Raw genomic sequence first — 22520 nt, 5'->3', positions numbered from 1 at the left:
TCCCGATCAGACATGTCAGATTGAATCGAATAAATGAATCAAATCGAATCGGACAAAAAATTGTATGGTGTAGATGGGACTTTACTCAAGATGATACTTTCTCTCTCTCTCTTTCCCTCTCTCTTTATCAGAAAGAGGTGATAATTAGACATTCATTTATTTGCATAAACAGACTCCTTGTGAATCACAAGTTAAAGTGAAGTCAGGATACCCTACAAAAGAAGATAAGTGAGGCATTGTAAGTACTAGAGAACTTTAATGCATTAAAGCGGAATATAACCCTGCATTTCAACTTTGCTCTAAAACATTATTTACAGCATATTATATGCAACCAGCATTTTTTTTTTACTAGACCAGCATTGGAAGGGTTAAACACAGAGGTTTAAAGTTCCGTGGAGAGATATGCAGAAGTTCAGATAGATACATTTAACTAAATAGAATGTAACAAGTGATAAATGTTACACACTCTTTGGCTGTCCTCCAGCTCCTACTCAGTCAGAGAGAGTGAGTCACATTCAACACTTAGATACATTTATGTAAACAAAATGTATCTATGTAAGCTTCGGATGCATCTGCAGAAATCTCCAGGAACTTTAAAGCTCTGTGTAACCCTTCCAATGCTGGTCTAGTAAAAAAAAATGCTGGTTGCATATAATATACTGTAAATAATGTTTTAGAGCAAAGTTGAAATGCAGGGTTATATTCCGCTTTAAAGTGGACCTGAACTCTTGCACAGGACACAAGGACAGCACAGAGAAATCCACCCTGTTTCTGTTTAGAGAGAAGAGCCTGTCTAATCCCCCCTCATTTGCAAGTAATTCAGCAGACTTGGCAGACATAGTTAATACCTAAACACAGGGGGTTAACCCTTTCTATGCTTTCATGAAAGCAAGAAGTAAACACACTGCAGATTTATTGTAGGAGTTCTGTAAGCTGTAGCAAAGAAATGTTTTTTCTTTAAAGGTTATTATGCTGTTGCGTATCTTTTAGAGCAGAGAAGGAAGTTCTGAGTTCAGGTCCGCTTTAAGGCCAATCCATGTTAAAGCCCTGTAAAGTGCATATTACTGTTCATCCTGTTGTAAGGTGCATTTGCAGGTCAAGGTGTTTAATCTACAGCAGACAGGAATTTTAACATGTATGGTATAAGTGCGCCCAATTTTGGTTTGTGGTATTAAAAACAGTGAAACAGGCCACCCATGTGCACTTGATGCAGTGTTATGTGAAGGACAACATGAATTAGAAGAGTTTTTATTTAAAAAGTAACAGAATCTGATAATGTTGTATAGAGGGGCGTAACTGTGTGTGTGTGTGGGGGGGGGGGGGGGGGGCTCCAACTACTAAACTTCCCTTTCTCTGAAACAGGGGACTGTTCTTCAGGTAAGCTGTTTTTGTGGCTACATTTGGTTGTGAAGATCATGATGGTCGCACTTGTTTTATGATCCTCGTGAGCTGGGCCCCGAGGCCATGGAGGGCACCAAGGGGAGGCAAAGAGAGGGGTGTGAACATTGCCTCCCAATGTTCACACCCCTTCCTTTGTCTCCCTTTGGTGCCCTTCATGGCCTTGGGGTCCATCAAAGTTGGGCTGGGGGCCCATGAATTGTAGTTATGCCACTGGTTGTATAGTTTGTATCAAGCAAGATAAATATTACATAACTCTCTCTGATAACTGATTACTCCAGCCAGCAAGGGTTAAAGCGGACCTCTAGCCTAATGTAAAAATCTAGCAGGTTTCCTATACAGTAAAAGAAAGTTATAGTTACTTGCGCTGCCTTGTCCCGCGAAGCTGTCCCAAAGACCCCGCATCACTCGACTGGCACAAGGACCTGCCTGCTTCCCCTCTCTCCCCGGAGGAAAAATACCAAGATATTTACTGCAGTAAAGAATAGTGGGTAGAGTGTGATCATCTTTGTCAAGCTCTGTAAGATGCCAACAAATGTAACTTCTGGAAACTGGGAAAGTGTATTTTGGCTGTTATCATTTATATTGCATTCCTAAAAATGCGCCATACATGAAAGGTGATATGTTTTTCTATGGAAAATGATATGCAGCGTGTTTTTAAAATATCACGTATGTGCAAAATGTACGCAAATGCACACAGTACGGAAAGGCTCAGGGGGGAACTTGTTCTAAACTGGCCACCAGCAATAAGGTACAGACAGGGTACAAAGAGTCTGTATAATTTTGCAGCTGCACAGTAACCCTCCCTCGCACAGATCTTGTGTGTGCGACAGGCACCTTTTGTGATGCTGCAGGTTCGCTTTAATGGCTATCATTCATAAAGCTTTTCCGCATGCGGAAATGCTTATTACCGCTGACTTTACCGAACACTCAGCAAAATCCCCATTCATAAAGGCTCTTTACGCATGAAAAGCTGACATTCCCGTGCAGAGCGATACATTTCTGCCTTGTGCGGAGTTTTTCTAGATTAATCTAGAAAAAGTAACAAACACGTCCATTCATAAAGATTAGAGCAAGCGGTATGCGGAAGGAAAATACCGCTTGCTCGACAGTAGCGATAGGCGGGCGGATTACATGTAAATGAATGGGGCGGACCTCCCAAGCAGCATCAGACAGAGCAGCGCATGGAGGGAATCGGGCAGCTTTTATGTTTCCGTCTTCCGCCACGCTACCGCCAGCTTCCTCCAGAAAACCTCCGCACTTGTATTGCAACAGGCAACTTTGTTATGAATGACCACCCAGAAGTCTTAAGTACCGCTTGCGGAGAAGAAATGTGTTTTCCTGCACTACCGACTGCACCTTTATGAATGATAGCCAATGTGTTCCACAAGTTTCACAACTGTTTTAGTGTAAAATTAGCAATAGAAAATAAAGAAGTAAAAGACTGCAAAAAATATACCCACGATATTCATACATGTATGAAAATATATTTTTTCTGTGGCAGAAGACAGACATCAATTGCTTTCACAAGTGCAACTTTATACCACAAAACATTTAATTCATTTAACTGTGCCATTATTGTATCATTGTTACTGTATATAACAAAATGTACATCATACTAGCTGAAAAGGACTCAAAAACACACAAGATCATATGTAAAAATATTGTTATCATTAGGTGGGAATATCTGTAAAATCTGTTTAAAGTAAAAAAAAAAAAAAAGCACTGAACTACAGTGGACTAAAGGTGCCCATACACTCGTCAGATTGGCAGCAGATAGATAAGAAATGCATCTGATGATCTATCTGATGCGTTTTTAGAACATTTTTTACCAGGATAGAATTCCAAAAGATTTCAGCTTGAAATCTATTAAAATTCAATCTGATGGCATTTTTTTGCCATCAGATTTCCATTAAGGCCAATGCAAACTGATAAGCAATCTCATCAGATCGACCTAAATTTTCCACCCTGCCAGTTCGATGGAAATCCATCGAAATCCATTGAAATCGACCATCGATCGGTCGAGTGGCCAACCGATTTGCAATCGATCGATCGATCGGTCGGCCAGAAAATCGACTGAGTGTATGGGCCCCTTAATTCAGCACTAGTAATGGTTATGTCTAGGCGACCTCATGGAAAAGCATGTGATCAGTTTGGGCAGGTGATAGATACTTAAGTCTTTGATTTGCTAGTCATGATCATGTGCTAAAGCAGGATGTGATCACAGCAAATCAGAGCTTTGCAAATCTATCAGCTGATCAATCAAATCTCATGCTTCTCCACAAGTTCTCCTAGACATGACTATCACTATTCAGCACTAGCCCCAAACTCCTACAGTTCTTGTTGTCCACAGATCGGGGGGTGCAGCATTAGCTTCAATACACCCATGACTGACTGACTGTAATGGATGGAGTTAGGACTGAATGAAGCTAGGACTGTTTAAGCCAGTTCTAGTTGCCATAGGCTAATGTTAGGAGGAACACTAATGTTCATTTATGGGACCTAATACATGCAGAGATAGGAACAGTATTTGCAAAATTTTTCAATCTATCAGACAGCTGTTGGTTCACCAAAGCTGTTGGTTCACCTACAGAAATTAAGAGATGCGGGGCAAAGCGCTATTGGCTAGTGTTAAACTAGTCAACAATAGCTCGGTGCTATTTGCAAAAAGAAAATGTAGAGTTACATTGCTGATTGAAGCTTGCCTGGTAACATGATAAACAGAGTAGTGTTGTGTAGAACACTGTCTATAGCATGGAATCCATGTCTTGGAAATGTCCATGCTGTTTATGTGCTGTCTACAAGTTTCCACTCTACATTTCCCACACTCTGCTCTTCCCTCTAATCACAACAGCACAACTGTCAAATGAAAGGACCTGAATACAGCAGCATTGTTCTCTCAAGGCTAAAAAAAAAATTGATTTACCAATACTCAAAAGCTACTCAGATCAGAAAATATGAAGCAAGTGTCATATTGCATGAAACATAGGAAATGGTGGAATGGAAGTAAACATTTCACTGGTGGGATTAATATAAAGCTATGGAAAGCTGAAATGCCAACATTCTATCTATATCCATTACTGTCACTTGCTCTTTTTGTCTGACAAATGATTTTGTTTTGAATCAGCATGAGGGAAACATAGAAGACTAAAGTGGCAATATATTGCAATGTAAGTGGGGCAGTTTATCCGTGGTACAAAGTAAGAAATCCAGTGTGTTTGGCATTATAATGTTTCTGTTCAGAGGACCTTCATGGACCTTCACTGGTGTACATCCTAAACAGAACGTCTGAACCTGCAGCAATGGAGAAAAGAAAACAAAATTAGCGAATGATTTGTGGCTCATACTTACGTCTGAATTACTTTTTGTTTTTCAGGATTCAGAGTATAATGTAATCTGAAATTGACAATTCAAAGCAGGTGCATTGGAGCACAAACTATTCCTTCTCCGTCAAGGATGGTAAAAGTAATAGACTAGTCCAAACCACCAGCCTCCATTTAATCATATTCTAGTTAAATAAAGAGTCACATCTTCATTGTTCAATCCTCCTGTTCATTCCAGTGTGTGACTCAGTATTTCTGCATGGAAAATTGCACTAAACCATACCAATGACAATGTCCAATCATACACAAAAATCATGATTTTTCACAGCAATCCAACTAGACCAAAAGGAAAACCGTGGCATAAAAAAAAATCTGTCAAAAGCACACATCAGTGTACATCAGTATGAATCCAGTTTATTTCACTTCAGTAAGTGCTCAAAGTTGAGACTATGGTATCTCTACTCTCCACCTATTGCTGTTTAAAGTCAATGAGAACTGCTTTTAAAAAATTGAAGCATATACTTACCTAAGAAGAGGAAAGGCTCTGGATCCTATAGAGCCTTCCCACTTCTCTCCCGGTCCTTGTTCCATACTATTCTCTCTCTCTGCCACAAATGAGGCTTCGGAAGTATTCAGAAGCCCATGTGCTCCCGAAGACTGGGCGCTCCATACTGCGCACGCGCAAGTGCCCTCTCTTGTGCACTTGCCCATGGTAGTATGTAGCCGCGTTTCTTCGGAAGGACTCAGCTCCGGAAGACTTCCGAAGTCCCCTGCAGCGGAGTATTCAAACGGGGGAGCCAGTGCTTAACAGAGGGATCTGGGAGAGGAGCAGGAAGGCTCTATAGGTCCCAGAGCCTTCCCTCTCCTTGGGTAAGTATCTGCTTCATTTTTTTTTTACCGATTCCCGGTGACTTTAATATATAATAATAAAACAAATCTCTGCCTGTAATTTTTTAGTAAAGTGGTCACATAACTACTGGGTCTACTACATGTTTTTCTACCGTCTTCTGGCTCGAAGGGCAGATTCAATTGAGTGAATTTTGGCTTGTCACATAATGGTTAATTCACCAAACGTATTCATGAATTATCTCATTTTACTTAATTAACTCACCATCTTTCCTTATCAGTCTTAACTGTTGATTTATCTCTCCTTATCTGACTTAACTAGTGATTTATCTCTTCTTATCAGTCTTAACTTATGACTTATCTCTTTTTTTTCTGTTAAAAGCAGCAATAAACTAGGTTTATACCTGCCATTGACAATATGCTTATAGCCAGTTATAGCCACAATTTGGGCATTTATAACCTCTATTTACTGTATATAGCTGCTATTTGCAGCTTTTTGACATTGCTGTTGCCAGCGAAAATATCGGAGTTAGGAGATGAGGTCTTTAGTCGAAGGAGGTGTGGGGAGGTCTTAAGGGGTTAAGGTTAGGCATCGGGGCGTTAAGATTAGACATTGCAGGGGTTAAGGTTAGGCACAAGCAGGGGGTTAAGGTTGGGCACCTCGGGGTGTGTGTGTGTTAAGGTTAGGCACCACTGGGGTGGTCTTAGAGTCAGGCATCGGTAGAAGGAGGGTTCTGTGTGAGAGTAGGGTTAGGTCATAGTAAAATATTGGTAAAGATTAACAATGTCTTACTATAGTCATTAAATATTGAAATATCAATAATTTTACCGATATTCTACTAGCGGTTATCTCCAGTACCCTTTTTAATGGGTGCCTTTTTTACATGTACGTGGCCCTATGAATACTAAAACCTAACTTTAAATAGATCATTAAATATTAGACTTAACACACAACACAAGTAATCTCAGCACCACCCAGGCCTCCAAGCACCATAAACAGGGTAAGTATAATCAGCATAGAAAAACATATAAAGAGAGCCTCCCACCACCAAAAATACGTACATTCTGTCAAGCAGGTGTCTCAGTGGTCCATGTCTGAGCTAAGTCACTGTGGTATCTCTACTCTCCACCTATTGCTGTTTAACCTTTTCGGGACCACGTGCATTAGATTCTACGCCACACTTGTGGCTGTTCTAGCTTGATGCGGCGTAGAATCTACGCCGGCCCGCAATTTCCACTCCCGACGCGATCGTGTGCACCCGGAGGGGGAGATTAAGCTGTCATATGACAGCCGACATCTCCCCCGAGTGATCAGCAGCCATCGCGTATGGCTGCTGATCACGTGATCACTACGATCGCCGTCCGATTGTAGTGATCATTTTGACAGCTGCGGCGGCAGGGGGGAAAAGAAGAGGATCCACTTACCTCCCTGCCGTTCCCGCGACGATCGGCACCCCCCTCCGCTCCGGCCGGCATCTCCGCTCTGTCTGACGTCAGCGCCAGGTCCCGGCTTGATGACGTCATCAAGCCGCGACCCGGAACTGATTGTCAGACAGAACAGAGATGCCGGCCGGAGAAGAGGGTCCCGTGCGGCTCATCGCTGGAGCCTGGAAGGTGAGTGAAGGCTGCTGGCAGAAGGGGGAGGCACAGGCCACCATGGGGGGACACCAATCTAGCCAGCCACACACGGGATCCGGCCGCCTGACCCCCCCAAACGTGTGCAACCCCCTCCCGCGCAAAATGCCTGGTCCTTAAGGGGGGTAGGCAGCCAGTCCCGAAAAGGTTAAAGTCAATGAGAACTGCTTTTAAAAAATTGAAGCATATACTTACCTAAGGAGACCCCTGATGACGCTCTTTTGTTCGAGCAAAACATGTTTAGTAATGGATGATGTGTCCATTTATAGTGAACACTTACCATTCTGTTTAGTTAGGGTTCCATTGTAGTGCACCAAACGTACAGCATAGCTTCTGTGAGTTTTTAGGCCTCGTATACTTGAGGAGACTTGAGCATTGTCACGATTGTGGAACTTTACCCGTGATTAGCGCACAACGCGTGCGCTGACACGGCAGAGATCCTCCACAAGCGTATAATTTGCAGGAACCCAGCAAAAGGTGCTACGCACCTGTAGAGGGAAATTCCTGTCGGCAGATGGCGCTGGGGAGTGCAGAGGAACCAATCCTCTGTACCTCCACAAGTGCCAGACAGGAATTGTACGAAGCGCAGAACGCAATCGCAAGAGAGGCGATTGCGAAATGAGATTGAGCAAAAGGGATAGGTTGTATGTGTGTGCGCCAATCCAGTCGCCACCCCGCGACCGCGCACACACAACAACAGATACGAAATAGGAACGCGATCGCGAGAGGTGCGATCGCGAGACGTGACACAAGGCAGAACAGAATAGAATACGAGGGTAGCAAAGGCACAGCAAATACAATAAGAAGATACGGAAAATAACAACCGCTAGCTAATCGCGAACACCGCACTCATTCGCAACAGTGCACGCGGTTATGCGCGATCTCCACGTGATAAGCACAATAGAGACAAGCACGCCTAACTAACCATAAACAGACAAACATGAAACAGGGGACGCGAGCGCTTGCTTAACGGTTACCTCACCGAGCCTGTAGCAAGCGCAGCGGACAAGACAGACACACGAAAAACAGGAACTAGGCAGAAAGGATCCACCGCTCTTCCGCCAGAGCAAGTGCGATCCAAGCAGGAACACAGATCAGAAAGATCCACAGCCGCTAACGCTAGCGGCTAGTGCGATCTAAACAAGACAGAGCGATTCGCCATCAACCGCCACTGGTGACAGCGCAATCGCGACCGACAAGACAGAACAGAAGGATCCCCAGCGCTCGCACAAAGTAGCTAGCGCGATCCCAGGAGACAGAACAGAAGGATCCCCAGCGCTAGCACAAAGTAGCTAGCGCGATCCCAGAAGACAGAACAGAAGAGATAGCTGGTAGCAACCGCTGCACCAGCTATACTCCAAGAACAGAGATCAGAACCATTTCCTGTCAACCACCATAGGGACAGGACAATGGCAAACAGGCAAGACAAGACAAGACAAGACAGAACAGGCAATACAGATAATACAACCTGACTGGGCTAGAAGGGGAGCCTAAAGCAACCCCCAGGAATTAACTATACTAGATAGCAATGGCTGACACTCCAGCAGTGTCCATCAGGAACTGAGCATGGAAGGGAAATGACCAGCAAAGCATTCTGGGAAACATAAAGCTCTTATAGTGCCAGTCATCAAAGAAGGCAGGTAGGGGATTTGCATAACGAATGTATGCAAATTTCCCAGCAAGAGAACAGAACAGAAACTTGCAATGGAAAGACAGGTCTCTGTTCCAGAGACCTGCAGCCCACAGACTAGAGGAATGGACAAACAGCTGTCTGCCTGTGCAGCCAGCTGAGCGGATCATCACAGTACCCCCCCTTCTAGGGATGGATTCCAGACATCCCTCAAGACTGGTAACATCACAAAACTCTAACTGAAGACTCATGAAGGTCAGGACAGCCCGACAAGGCCCAATTCCAGAGTCAGTCCATCCGAAACCGACCTCATCAGAAGCAGAAGCCACCGAAACATGCCCATCAGCACTGCAAGTCTCAGCGTAACACCCATCAGGACTGTGGACACCAGAGAAGGAGCCATCGACACCCTCCAGACAATACCCATCACCTTCCAAGGAGCGTCCAAGAATACCAAACCTGCCGCAATACCTGTTCGAAGTGTCCCTTACAACACCGAAGCCATTGCTGATCGTATTCAGGGCACCAAGCAAAACCTTTCCCGGAATCTCCCAGAACGCCTTGAAGCTCCGCAGAGATCCCAAGAAGCCAGAACGCTCACCAGGCTCACATGGAGAACCACCAAGAACCCCTATGGAACCTATGGTCATTCCAGACTCAAAATTAGCAGGACACCCATCAAGATCAGGACTTTCAGGGACCACTTCTGGGCATGCAAGCAGGCAGGCTATATCAGAACATGTCTCTACTGAGGAAGCATCTGAGTACGCTGGTAACCGAGGCACACTTGGGTTTTCTGGGTCACAGAGCACATCGGGGTACACTAGTACAGGAGAAACCTCAGGACATGTCGGGGAACTGCCAACCTCAGAGTCCGACACGACAAGACCAAAACCAGTACCGGGCAGAAAATCATCACGAGTAAAGGTCACAGGTACTGGTCTTTCAAAAGAAGACTCGGACTCAAATTCAGAATTTTCTGTAACTGTAATATCATCATTGACTACACATGAATGAAGCTCCACAAGAGCTGCAAAAGTAGTCAGCAAGGCAGCAATGCCTACTGAAGTGGGCAACACCTCAGAAGGACCTGGGGGGCAGGAGACATCTCCTACAAGTTCTGCACCCTTTGGGAGGAACTCGGAGACCTTTAGATCATCAAACAAGACCTCAGGAACATCATTTTTCAAGTTGTCTAAGAAGGATTCTGTACTATCCATGTTACAGGGCAAAACTGGAACTTTATTTTGAGAACAGGGCAGATGTCCCAGGGAAGGTTCCACCATAAACTGAGACTGAATTTCATCATCATGAGTGGAACGTACAGGAATATTCACTGGACCACACACTGACTCCCTAACCTTAATCTCGCTGCACCCAGAACTCTGCGTAGTAGTCAAACTAGCTTGCAATTCCAAAACTGCAGAAAGACAGGTAAAAATAGCAGCAATACCTAGACGAGCCTCTAGGGGCAGGGCAGGAGATATTGTACAAGGCAGTATTGACTTATCCAGAGTACTGGGTGGAGAGTCAATACTTTCTTCAGAATCAGACTCGCAAATGTCAATGCAAGTGGACATCATGCCTTCATTCATGGTACAGGGCAGGTTCAGAGAAAGCTTCTCTGGACAAGGCAAAGAAGCTTCAGCATCAGATTCGCAAAACCGAAGCGCTGTCTCACTCTTAGATTCGGCTAACAATGTCGAATCCGAGGAGTCAGAACGCAAAATTTGCGGATCCAAGATCGCTTTAGGTTGCGAAACTGACGCTTCCATATCGCAAACTTCCGCGATCTGCGGAGCAGACTGCAAGGCATCTAGGACAGAAACACTGGAGCAACTGTCATCAGGCAACAGGCCTGCACAGGTGTGAACAGGGTGAGACAGAGACTCATTTGCAGAAGAAATGGCGACATCAACAGGATAAACTTTATTAGGCATAATAATTTTACTTTTGACGCTGCATAGTCGAGAAATTTTCCCCATAGCAGGGTCACAGACGGAAGATCTCAAAGATCTGTTTCTAAATGACAAAGGATCCCACACATCCTTGAGGAAACCGGCAGACTCATGCCGATCACAATCTGCAGGAACTTCCGAGAAACAGGCATCAGATCGCACAGATTCAAACTGCACACTGTCAGGAGCGAATCCTTCAGGATTCGCACAGGAATCAACCACAGCGGCACACTCATTCATTTCAGATTGCACAAAGTCAAGACTCACATGCTTTACCCCAGAAAGGCAGGAACAATCATCCGACAACGATGTCTCTTTATTGGAATCAATTGGTTGGTGTGTGTGCAACTCATCCAAAATCGTTTGCCATACATAGATCACCAGATCCACATCATCCTCGTCACATTCATCGGAATCAATCAGAAGGTACATAGAGTCAAGACAAGCATTCAAGACATCTTCGCTTTTTGCGATGTAAAAATCGCAAAAGGCTTTCCAATCCAAATCAAATTCCTCCAGCAAGGCCCCAACATCCCAGGAAGCAAATGGGGGTTCAAACAGGCCAGTATCCACATAATCTCCATAGGGTTGGAGTTCAGGAACAAGAACAGATTTTTTAACTGCTTTAATGTAGTGTGCGATCCTACCTATAGCAGGATCCACATAAGCTTTGGATTGGGGCAAAAAAGCCGGAGACGGAACAACATTATTACAAACATCAATAGGGAGTGTTTTATTCCGATGCTTGCGTTTTTTAGTTTTTCTCTTTTTCGCCACTTTGCATGTCTGCTGTTTAAAACCTGAAGTGGCAACAGACACATTGAACTGATTGTCATACTGAAAGGTTTTGCATGGAGTAGGTAGAGCAGCTGACTCATTAGCAACTACACACTCATACAGGGCAGGTGGCAAGCAAGGCAACTCAAACCAGTAGGAAAATGTAAATGTAAGAAACTGATATAGATTATCATTCCAAGAATTGTTTTGCAAAATTTCATGAGCCCATACAAACAGATCGTCTTTCAAAAGCACATAAGCTAATTGGAGAGCAGACGTGGACGGATCAGTAATCTGAAAAGTAGGATTCAGACAAAATTTTACGCATTCAGAAAGAAAATCCTCTTTCGTCTCTGAATTTAATATTTTGAAACTCTTAAAGACCCAGGAATCATACTCGACAAAATCGTACAAATCGGAAATTCCGTCTACACTGGGGTTTTGGGTTGGGCTGGTCATTCTGTCACGATTGTGGAACTTTCCCCGTGATCAGCGCACAACGCGTGCGCTGACACGGCGGAGATCCTCCACAAGCGTATAATTTGCAGGAACCCAGCAAAAGGTGCTACGCACCTGTAGAGGGAAATTCCTGTCGGCAGATGGCGCTGGGGAGTGCAGAGGAACCAATCCTCTGTACCTCCACAAGTGCCAGACAGGAATTGTACGAAGCGCAGAACGCAATCGCAAGAGAGGCGATTGCGAAATGAGATTGAGCAAAAGGGATAGGTTGTATGTGTGTGCGCCAATCCAGTCGCCACCCCGCGACCGCGCACACACAACAGCAGATACGAAATAGGAACGCGATCGCGAGAGGTGCGATCGCGAGACGTGACACAAGGCAGAACAGAATAGAATACGAGGGTAGCAAAGGCACAGCAAATACAATAAGAAGATACGGAAAATAACAACCGCTAGCTAACCGCGAACACCGCACTCATTCGCAACAGTGCACGCGGTTATGCGCGATCTCCACGTGATAAGCACAATAGAGACAAGCACGCCTAACTAACCATAAACAGACAAACATGAAACAGGGGACGCGAGCGCTTGCTTAACGGTTACCTCACCGAGCCTGTAGCAAGCGCAGCGGACAAGACAGACACACGAAAAACAGGAACTAGGCAGAAAGGATCCACCGCTCTTCCGCCAGAGCAAGTGCGATCCAAGCAGGAACACAGATCAGAAAGATCCACAGCCGCTAACGCTAGCGGCTAGTGCGATCTAAACAAGACAGAGCGATTCGCCATCAACCGCCACTGGTGACAGCGCAATCGCGACCGACAAGACAGAACAGAAGGATCCCCAGCGCTCGCACAAAGTAGCTAGCGCGATCCCAGGAGACAGAACAGAAGGATCCCCAGCGCTAGCACAAAGTAGCTAGCGCGATCCCAGAAGACAGAACAGAAGAGATAGCTGGTAGCAACCGCTGCACCAGCTATACTCCAAGAACAGAGATCAGAACCATTTCCTGTCAACCACCATAGGGACAGGACAATGGCAAACAGGCAAGACAAGACAGAACAGGCAATACAGATAATACAACCTGACTGGGCTAGAAGGGGAGCCTAAAGCAACCCCCAGGAATTAACTATACTAGATAGCAATGGCTGACACTCCAGCAGTGTCCATCAGGAACTGAGCATGGAAGGGAAATGACCAGCAAAGCATTCTGGGAAACATAAAGCTCTTATAGTGCCAGTCATCAAAGAAGGCAGGTAGGGAATTTGCATAACGAATGTATGCAAATTCCCCAGCAAGAGAACAGAACAGAAACTTGCAATGGAAAGACGGGTCTCTGTTCCTGAGACCTGCAGCCCACAGACTAGAGGAATGGACAAACAGCTGTCTGCCTGTGCAGCCAGCTGAGCGGATCATCACAAGCATGTTTTTTGTCCACTGGTTTGTAACAAGATCTTGTGCCCCCTGATGTCCCCCTGACAGAGCCTCATCCAGTTGGATAGTGCTTTAAGGTTTAGTCTCCTTGGTATTGGATTGTTTTTTGTGCTTATGAAAATTGGTTCACGCAATTAAAGTGGTCTTTCAACACATTTTCTTTATCTATGTGTAGTACAGTACCACAATTATACATTACATACTATGTATTCAATGAAACAATACACAGTTTTCCTATATACTTACTTCATTCTGCATTTTGTTGAGTACCTGGTATCTGGTTCAACTTCTTTTTCTTCACTTAAAGCATTTCCTTTAAAGAGACAATATTTCACATTTGAGAGACCCAGCAATGTTTAGGACTGGATAGATTAGTAAAAAGAGAGAGCACACAGAATAATAAAGAACAGCAGTAGGGATGGTCAATTAATGAAATTCACCCTCTAAAAATACCCTTTGCCTCATTTGTATCCCAGGTAAAGGTTCATTAACAACATCTGATGGTTCCTTTTGAACAAATTAACTATATTATTTGGAGTCTGGCCACTGTTGTTTGCTGGGCCTCCCTTAGTGACTTCTGACAAAATTCAGCCTCTCATTCTTTCTCTAATGGAGTGTTGGCTATTACAGTCACTGTGGGAGTGGGCAGGGCCATCCCTTTATCCTCCCGTTAGTGTTAATCTGTGTGGGGAGGCATGGATGGGGGGGAGGGAAGTGGCACCCAGGCAGCAATCTCTGAAACTGGTGTGGGCCAGAACTGGGTGGGAAGTCCTTTCAGATGGAGGGTCATGTGATCTGTGACAATGAAGTCCCTGCAGGTAAGTATGAGAGGTTTTTGAGGGACATTTGAGGCAAATTTACCTGTTGGGATGGAGGGAGTTGGGCAGAGGTGTCTTAAAAAATATGGAACTGGGCTTTAAAAGTGACATACCTCTGACATACAGTGGAAACGTTAGGAAAGCCGCAATGCTACTTCTGAGCAACATGTACTGTTTCTATGATATTGGGAGGAAGGATGATGGTGTGGTGCACAACAGAGCAGCTTCTGGTGAGCGGGATAAGGATGGGGAACAATGCGCTTATTTGGGGCTATCATTTGAAAATTCAACATATTGAATGTGGGGGAGGGGGGATGTACACATGTTAGATTCAGTCTATCGTGTGTTCAAGGCTTTAAAGATATGGTGGAGGAGGGGATGGCATCTGAAGGTACCCCTCTGGCATTTTCTGCAGGAAAACATAGTTGTCTGAATATCCTTTCATTGACCTCTGCAGGTTGCTAGATAGATAAGGGCCAATGTCAGGGTATCCATGTGCAGACATTAACCGCCGCCGGACCAATCTGACTGAAATCTATGCCCTGCTTGGGACCTTTTATCACTGCCAGGGCGTAGATTTCATTCTGCGCCACACACACTTCAACCGCTACCGCCGATCATGTCACTTTCCCGTCGCTGCAACCCACATGGCCTGCCATCACAGGAGCAGATTTCATTTTCTCCTGACCTTGTGATCACTGTGAGCCAATGAAATTGGCTCCTCACCGCCTCATATCATAGGGACAGCAGAGCAAGTGGGCTTCAGCGAGTGAGAGCAGCGTGAATGGCGAGAGCAATGGGTCCATGCGGCATGACATCGGTTAGCCGCGTTTTTTCTACCAGCAGTTTTTGGTTTTTAAGGGCCAGAGACTGCTGGTAGTCAAGTGTTTAAACTTTCACCCAAAAAATTCTCAATTATCTTTTCACAGCAACAAACACTACAGATGGCCCAAACCTCCAATTTTCGGTTCGCGAACTTCCGCAAAAAGTTTGGTTCGCGCGAACTTCCGCAAAACGAAATAGACTTCAATGGGGAGGCGAACTTGGAAAACTAGAAAAATTTATGCTGGCCACAAAAGTGATGAAAAAGATGTTTCAAGTGTCTAACATCTGTGTATTTACATGGATGAGTGGGATAGACGCCAAAAGTCCTGGGGGAAAAATCTGGATTTGACGCAAAGCAACGTTTTAAGGGCAGATATCACATTGAATGCTAAATTGTAGGCCTAAAGTGCTTTAAAACATCTTACATGTGTATACATCAATCAGGGAGTGTAATTAGAGTATTGCTTTACACTGATAGACCAAACTCACTGTGTAACGCACCGCAAACAGCTGTTTGTGTTGTGACGGCGGTGCTGGACTGGTTCGTACCATGGCAAGAGTGCAGGCGATAGCGGTTTTCTGGCTCATATGGTCACCAGGCTGAGGTGATTGTCCAGTTGATCGAATTTGGTCTGTCCACAATAAAGCAACGACCTTATTATCTTGGGTGTGCCCCTCCCTTGAGACACTCTTATAGCCGGCGGTTATTGCTTCATTGTGATATGCAAGCCCCTTCACCGCGGCAAGGTAATGATCACGAAGGGGAATTGGCACATGTACATGCCTTTTGTTTTGTTGTTGCAGCCACAGTGCAGGCAGAAAAATTAGGCAGGCATGTACACGCACCAGAAAAATTAGTATAGCGGCCGCTGCTAGCAGCGGCCTTAAAAATTCAGGAATCCGCCTGGAGTCCTGGACCCTGTTGGTGGTGGCGGAGAAGGCAGTCAAGCGGCCTGCGGGCAGAGATGCTGTGTGGGGAGCGACTTTGTCTTGGGGCAGGCAGTCACACGGCGTGCAGGCAGAGATGCTGTGTGTCGGGACTGACTTAGTCTTCGGGCAGGCCTGACCGTGCTTTGCAGACCAAATGGTCAGATGGTCCCTTGACCCAACGCTGTGTGCCAGAGATGACGCCACTTGCCTTTCAACATCACGGTACAGTTTGGGTATCGCCTTCCTTGAGTAATAATTGCATATCTTCCACTGCGGTGTGTGGATTTGCTTTTGTGTGCTGCTTTCCCTCAGGTGGTCATCCCATTGCAGTTTGTGCTTTGTAATCATGTGCCTTCGTAAGGTAGTTGTCCCTACGCGGGTCTTGGTCTTTCCATGGCTCAATTTTTGGTGGCAGAGAGTACAGATGACATTGCTCTCATCTGAGGCAGACACACACAAAAATTTCCACACCGCTGAGCCCTGGGGTGATGGCACTTTGGTGGTGGCGGCCGACTGAGTGTAAGTGGGGTGCCAGAATCAGAGCAGGAGAAGGAAGATATGTCACGCTTCCATGCAGAAGCTGAGAAAGGTGAGGTGTTCTGTGCTAAATAGTCAACTACGTCCTGACAATATTAGGGGTTGATGGCACGTGCCTTCTTCTGAACAGTGTACTTTGGTCGCGGGCCCACACGAAATCACGACAGCGCGACCTTGAACAGACCTGACAGGTGGCCTGCCTCTGCCTTTTGTTTTGTCTATATTGGGGGGAGATTAAGAGAATGTAATGCACTGACTTGACTAATACAATGTGCAGGTAGTCACTGAATGTGCTGGGCCTGGCAGTGGCACACACAGTATGGATTATCAAGGCTGTCTATGCAACACAAGTGTCAGTGGAACACACAGAAAAAAAAATAGATCACAAGAACAAGATTAGCTCTCAAAAGAGCTGTTGTGGTGTGCTATTTTAGCAATAAGAATCAGCAAGGAGCAAGCTAACAAGCCTACAAGAGCCTAACTAATCTTTCCCTATGAGAGAGTCTGCACTGCAGCAGCTGTCCCTTCTCTATTTACTGCAGGCACACGAGTGAGTATAATGTCTGGCGGGGCCTGCCTTTTATAAGGGGGGAGTGACTCCAGGAGGGAGTGTAGCCTGATTGGCTACAATGTGTCAGCTGACTGTCATGTAGAGGGTCAAAGTTGACCCTAATGGTGCACTATGGGGGCGAAAAGTTCCCAGTTCGCCACGATCGCAAACCACGGAAGTTCGCCGGGAACCGTTTGCCGGCGAACCATTCGGGCCATCTCTAACAAACACTTCTGCATTTACGCAGCTCACTAGATAAACAACCTATTCCCACAAACCTCCAGTAAATGAACATTCTTGCAACACATATGCTACAGGCATGTACATCAGCTGACCTTGTTTTATTTGGCTGCATGCATTGGCTGATTGTGATGGTCAGGAAGAGTGTGTTATTTTAAACAAATTTTACCGTCATTGAGAATTGTGGTAGTGAGTGGCAAGAAATCATAGAGGAATAAAAACAGCATGGTGGCGTAGTGGTTCGCAGTCTCGCTTTGCAGCGCTGAGTCTCCGGTTCGGATCACAGACAGGCACTATCTGTAAGCATGTATGTTCTTTCCATGTCTGTGTGGGTTTCCTCTGGGCACCCAGGTTTCCTCCCACATCCCAAAAACATACAGATAAGTTATTTGGCTTCCCCGTAAAATTGGCCCAAGACTATGATACATACACTGCACAATACGTACATAGACATATGACTATGGTAGGGATTAGATTGTGAGCCCCTCTTAGGGATAGTGAGTGACAAGCCAATATACTCTGTACAATGCTGCGTAATATGTTGGTGCTATATAAATACTTAAATAAACATTAAAAGCTTTCAGTACAGACAACTATTAAATGGAGAGTTGCTTGAAAAAAAGATTTATTGTGGTTACAGATACATACCTGTTTGTAAATTCCTCTTTCCCATTAAGCCAACAAAGAAGTCATGCATGTCTCCTGTAAATCATTAGGTAAAAAATAAATATTATTTAACAGGAAAAAAACGATATATAGCAGAACAGGACATACACACATATTTTTTTTAATCCATTGTAAACTACTATGAAGATATTACTACATTATGCAACAACTAAATTTCATTCATTTGAACAGAGCTGCCAGCAAAAACAGCTAGTAGGTGACTAGAGTAGGTGACTAGTCACTAGTGGTAGTGTGCATAGAGACTAGTTTCAGCAGTTTAATGCTATGATTAGCAACTAGCTGCTCCGACTATTTGCTAGTGACTACTAGGTTGCCGCTGTGATATGACCCATTTATTTAATTGAATAGCAATGCATTTGCTGTCCTTTGAAAATGCATGCAGTGGTGTGTACTGCACTGCAACTGTGGAAGTGAGACTGGCCCTATTTAAATAATGGGTTTATTCTGCTCTGTCCTCTGCGTGTTGTGTTTAAATGCAAATGTACGCTCACAGAGGATGCGATGTACGATCCACTGCATCCATCTACATCTATTTGTGTCTGTTGTAACGGACATGTCATAGATCACATTGCTATCTATGGCATGTCCATGTACCGTTCAGTATCTGAAGAAGACACACAGGACGGGAGTTTGCATTCCATGACTGCAATGCAGGGGCATAACTAGAAATCACCGGGCCCCCTGAAAAAGTTTGGATGGCCCCCCCTGGAGCCCAATCAGGGCCAATTTGGGGAGCAGAAGGAGTCACAGCATGAGGATAGAGCATGGCCGCACATCAGGGAATCAGGTCAGGACTTTGACTAGGCCATTCCAAAGTCTTCATTTTGTTTTTCTTCAGGCATTCAGAGGTGAATTTGCTGGTGTGTTTTTGGTCCTTGTCCTGCTGCAGCACCCAAGATCGCTTCAGCTTGAGTTGACGAACAGATGGCCAGACATTCTCCTTCAGGATTTTTTGGTAGACAGTAGAATTCATGGTTCCATCTATCACAGCAAGCCTTCCAGGTCCTGAAGCAGCAAAAAAAAAACCATACCACCACACTACCACCACCATATTTTACTGTTTGTATGATATTCTTTTGCTGAAATGCTGTGTTACTTCTACGCCAGATGTAACGGGACACGCACCTTACAAAAAGTTCAACTTTTGTCTCGTCGGTCCACAAGGTATTTTCCCAAAAGTCATGGCAATCATTGAGATGCTTTTTAGCAAAATTGAGACGAGTCTTAATGTTCTTTTTGCTTAAAAGTGGTTTGCGCCTTGGATATCTGCCATGCAGGCCATTTTTGCCCAGTCCCTTTCTTATGGTGGAGTCGTGAACACTGACCTTAATTGAGGCAAGTGAGGCCTGCAGTTCTTTAGATGTTGTCCTGTGGCCTCTCAGATGAGTTTTCTCTGCGCTCTTGGGGTAATTTTGGTCGGCCACTCCTGGGAAGGTTCATCACTGTTCCATGTTTTTGCCATTTGTGGATAATGGCTCTCACTGTGGTTCGCCGGGGTCCCACTTTAGAAATGGCTTTATAACCTTTACCAGATTGATAAATCTCAATTACTTTTGTTCTCGTTTGTTCCTGAATTTCTTTGGATCTTGGCAAGATGTCTAGCTTTTGAGGTGCTTTTGGTCCACTTCTCTGTGTAAGATAGCTCCTATTTAAGTGATTTCTTGATTGAAACAGGTGTGGCAGTAATCAGGCCTGGGGGTGACTACAGAAATTGAACTCAGGTGTGATAAACCACAGTTAAGTTATTTTTTAACAAGGGGGCAATCACTTTTTCACACAGGGCCATGTAGATTTGGAGTTTTTTTTTCTCACTAAATAATAAAAACCGTCATTTAAAACTGCATTTTGTGTTCAATTATGTTATCTTTGACTAATAGTTAACGGTTTTTGATGGGCAGAAAAATTTAAGTGTGACAAACCTGCAAAAGAATAAGAAATCAGGAAGGGGGCAAATAGTTTTTCACACCACTGTAGATATAGGAAGTGTCTCTGATGCTGAAACCAGGATAATTGATGAAAAAGTGGGTATCCTAAATAATGTATTACATAATCAAATTTTTTTTTTAATTTAGGGATACTTTAACCTTTTGGGGACCGCGTGTAGTAAATCCTATGCTGCACTTGTGGCTGCCTAAGCCTGATGCGGCGTAGGATTTACGCCACCTGCCATTTCCGCTTCCAATGTGATTGTGCGCACCCGAGAGGGGAAATTAAGCTGCCATATGACAGCTGACATCTCCCCTTAGTGATCAGGAGCCATCGCGATTAGCTCCTGATCATGTGATCACTACGATCGCTGGCTGATTGTAGTGATCACTATTGGCAGCGGTGGTCTGAGGGGAAGAAGAGGACAGTGACTCACCTTCTTGACGTTCCCCTAGTGATCGTCGCTCCCTTCCGCTCTGGCTGGCATCCCCGCTCGCTCTGCATTAAGTGTCGGGTCCTGGTTTGATGACGTCATCAAGCCGCGACCCGGAACTTAACCTCCTGAGCGTTACGCCGCTCAGAAGGTTATGCTTGCTGAGTCCCCCAGTGTAAAATTAATAGCTTTAATGGCTTTATTGTAAGGTTGCTAGCACTAGGCTAGCTTGTTTAGGTTTCCGGCACCCCTAGATGACTCGCGATCCCCGCGATCCAGCCGTTATATACATTACCCAGCCTGGTTCCAGCGATCGCGCAGCCTCCCCGGACAGCTCCACTCGCATACCTCCCAAATTTTTGAGATGAGAAAGAGGGACACTTATGCCACGCCCCTGCCACACCCCTGATCACGCACGCCCCGTCACACCCCTAGGCACGCATACCATAAAGATTTCATAAGAAAATTATGTTGTTTTATAATTCAAACCACACTGGCCCTTTCTATCCTGGTTCATTTTCCTTCATATTAACATTTTAAAATTAGTAATATATCAATTTCCAGGATGGGAATAAAGTTTAGAGCCAAACAAACACATTTTTTGTAGAGAAATATACAGAATATATTTACATAGAAAGAGGGACAAAGGTCTGAAAGAGGGACAAATGAGGAGGAAAAAGGGACAGAGGGACAGGGCTTCCAAAGAGGGACTGTCCCTCCAAAAGAGGGACAGTTGGGAGCTATGCGCTCTTCTGTATGGGGAGGATCGCACATGACGTCATGACGTCACCGACGTCATGCGCAGACACGATCCTCCCCATAGAGAAGAGCGGAGCTGTCCGGGGAGCTGGGCGATCGCTGGAACCAGGCTGGGTAATGTATATAACGGCTGGATCGCGGGGATCGCGGGTCATCTAGGGGTGCCGGTGACCTATACAAGCTAGCCTAGTGCTAGCTAACTTACAATAAAGCCATTAAAGCTATTAATTGTAGGCTGGAGCACACCTGAGGACAGCAAAACCCCTGAAGCGGCACACAGTGTCGGGCATACCGCTCAGGAGGGTAACGACAGTGCGAGCGAGGATGCCGGCCAGAGTGGAGGGGGCTAGAGCTGCTCATCGCTGGAGCCTGGGAGGTGAGTAAAGGCTGCTGGCAATACTGGATACACTGGGGATACCATGCCTAGCTAACTATGCTGGGGATCCAGCTGCCTGACCCCCTGAAATGCACCCCCCCTCCCCCCCTGCGCATGTAAAATGTTCTAGTCCTTAAGGGGGGTTAGGCAGCCGGTCCCTTAAGGGTTAAGAATGCAAATCCGGGTGAGGATAGATTTTACAATGGGCGACCATTAACTCAATAATTTATACATGTATTCAGTGCTGTACAGTTAAAGAACTGTTATTCATTATAAGTTATATAGTAAAGTTCATCTTTAGGTAAATCAGGATCATTGTATTATCAGGTGTTAAAACAACATATTTTCTAATAAATGTACTTTTGTGAATCATACTTACTTTTTAGAGGCAATGAAGCATATTCTTTAGAATCTATAAAAAAGAAGAAGATAACTCAGAATCATTGGCAGTTCATCTTGTAGTCATCACTCTGGATTTCTACTTGATCGGGTCAATATGTGAGTGGAAAATATTTACCGCCGTGTGCCTTCCCCGCACCTGCTGCTGCTCACATCTGCTGCCTGCATGGCTGCTCTTTATGCTCCCTACATATTGCTATCTATTATGTATAAATGTTACTTGTACTGTGTTTCCATGCCCCATTACCCTGCACCTCGCTCTCCTCTGACATCTTATAAATAAACTATAATAGGATTATATTAATAACACATGCACATCTTTTGCCAGGACAGTCATCTTACAAACAAGCTGATGTAGTGAAAACAACCAACATTTAGATTTAGCATCTCATTTATCACAAATTAAACATCAAGTAATTTAGTAAAAAAAAACATCTAAATGTATATAGCATATTTTATAGGTCAAACTGTATTTTAATTTATTAAACCAGCTCATTGGATGATGTAATTAATGATGCAAATATGGCTTGGATAAATCCTATTACGGTATATAGAAAAAAGTCATGATCCTTTATCTGGG

General features: G+C 44.7%; 1 protein-coding gene across 1 annotated transcript in view; it reads right to left on the bottom strand.

The window, feature by feature from the left end:
- Positions 1-2973: 2973 nt before the first annotated feature.
- TAC3 (tachykinin precursor 3) overlaps positions 2974-22520 on the bottom strand; it is a 132488-nt gene continuing 112941 nt past the window's right edge. The window contains exons 4-7 of the mRNA XM_068265159.1: positions 21921-21953; positions 18009-18062; positions 13707-13773; positions 2974-4692 (exon numbers count right to left, since the gene is read on the bottom strand). Of these exons, the coding sequence (XP_068121260.1) occupies positions 4674-4692; positions 13707-13773; positions 18009-18062; positions 21921-21953 (173 nt within the window). The 3' untranslated portion in view covers positions 2974-4673. The remainder of the gene's footprint in view (positions 4693-13706; positions 13774-18008; positions 18063-21920; positions 21954-22520) is intronic.

This window comes from Hyperolius riggenbachi, chromosome 2, assembly GCF_040937935.1.
Source record: "Hyperolius riggenbachi isolate aHypRig1 chromosome 2, aHypRig1.pri, whole genome shotgun sequence".
Lineage (NCBI taxonomy): Eukaryota > Metazoa > Chordata > Amphibia > Anura > Hyperoliidae > Hyperolius > Hyperolius riggenbachi.
This window is presented reverse-complemented; position numbering and strand designations above follow the sequence as displayed.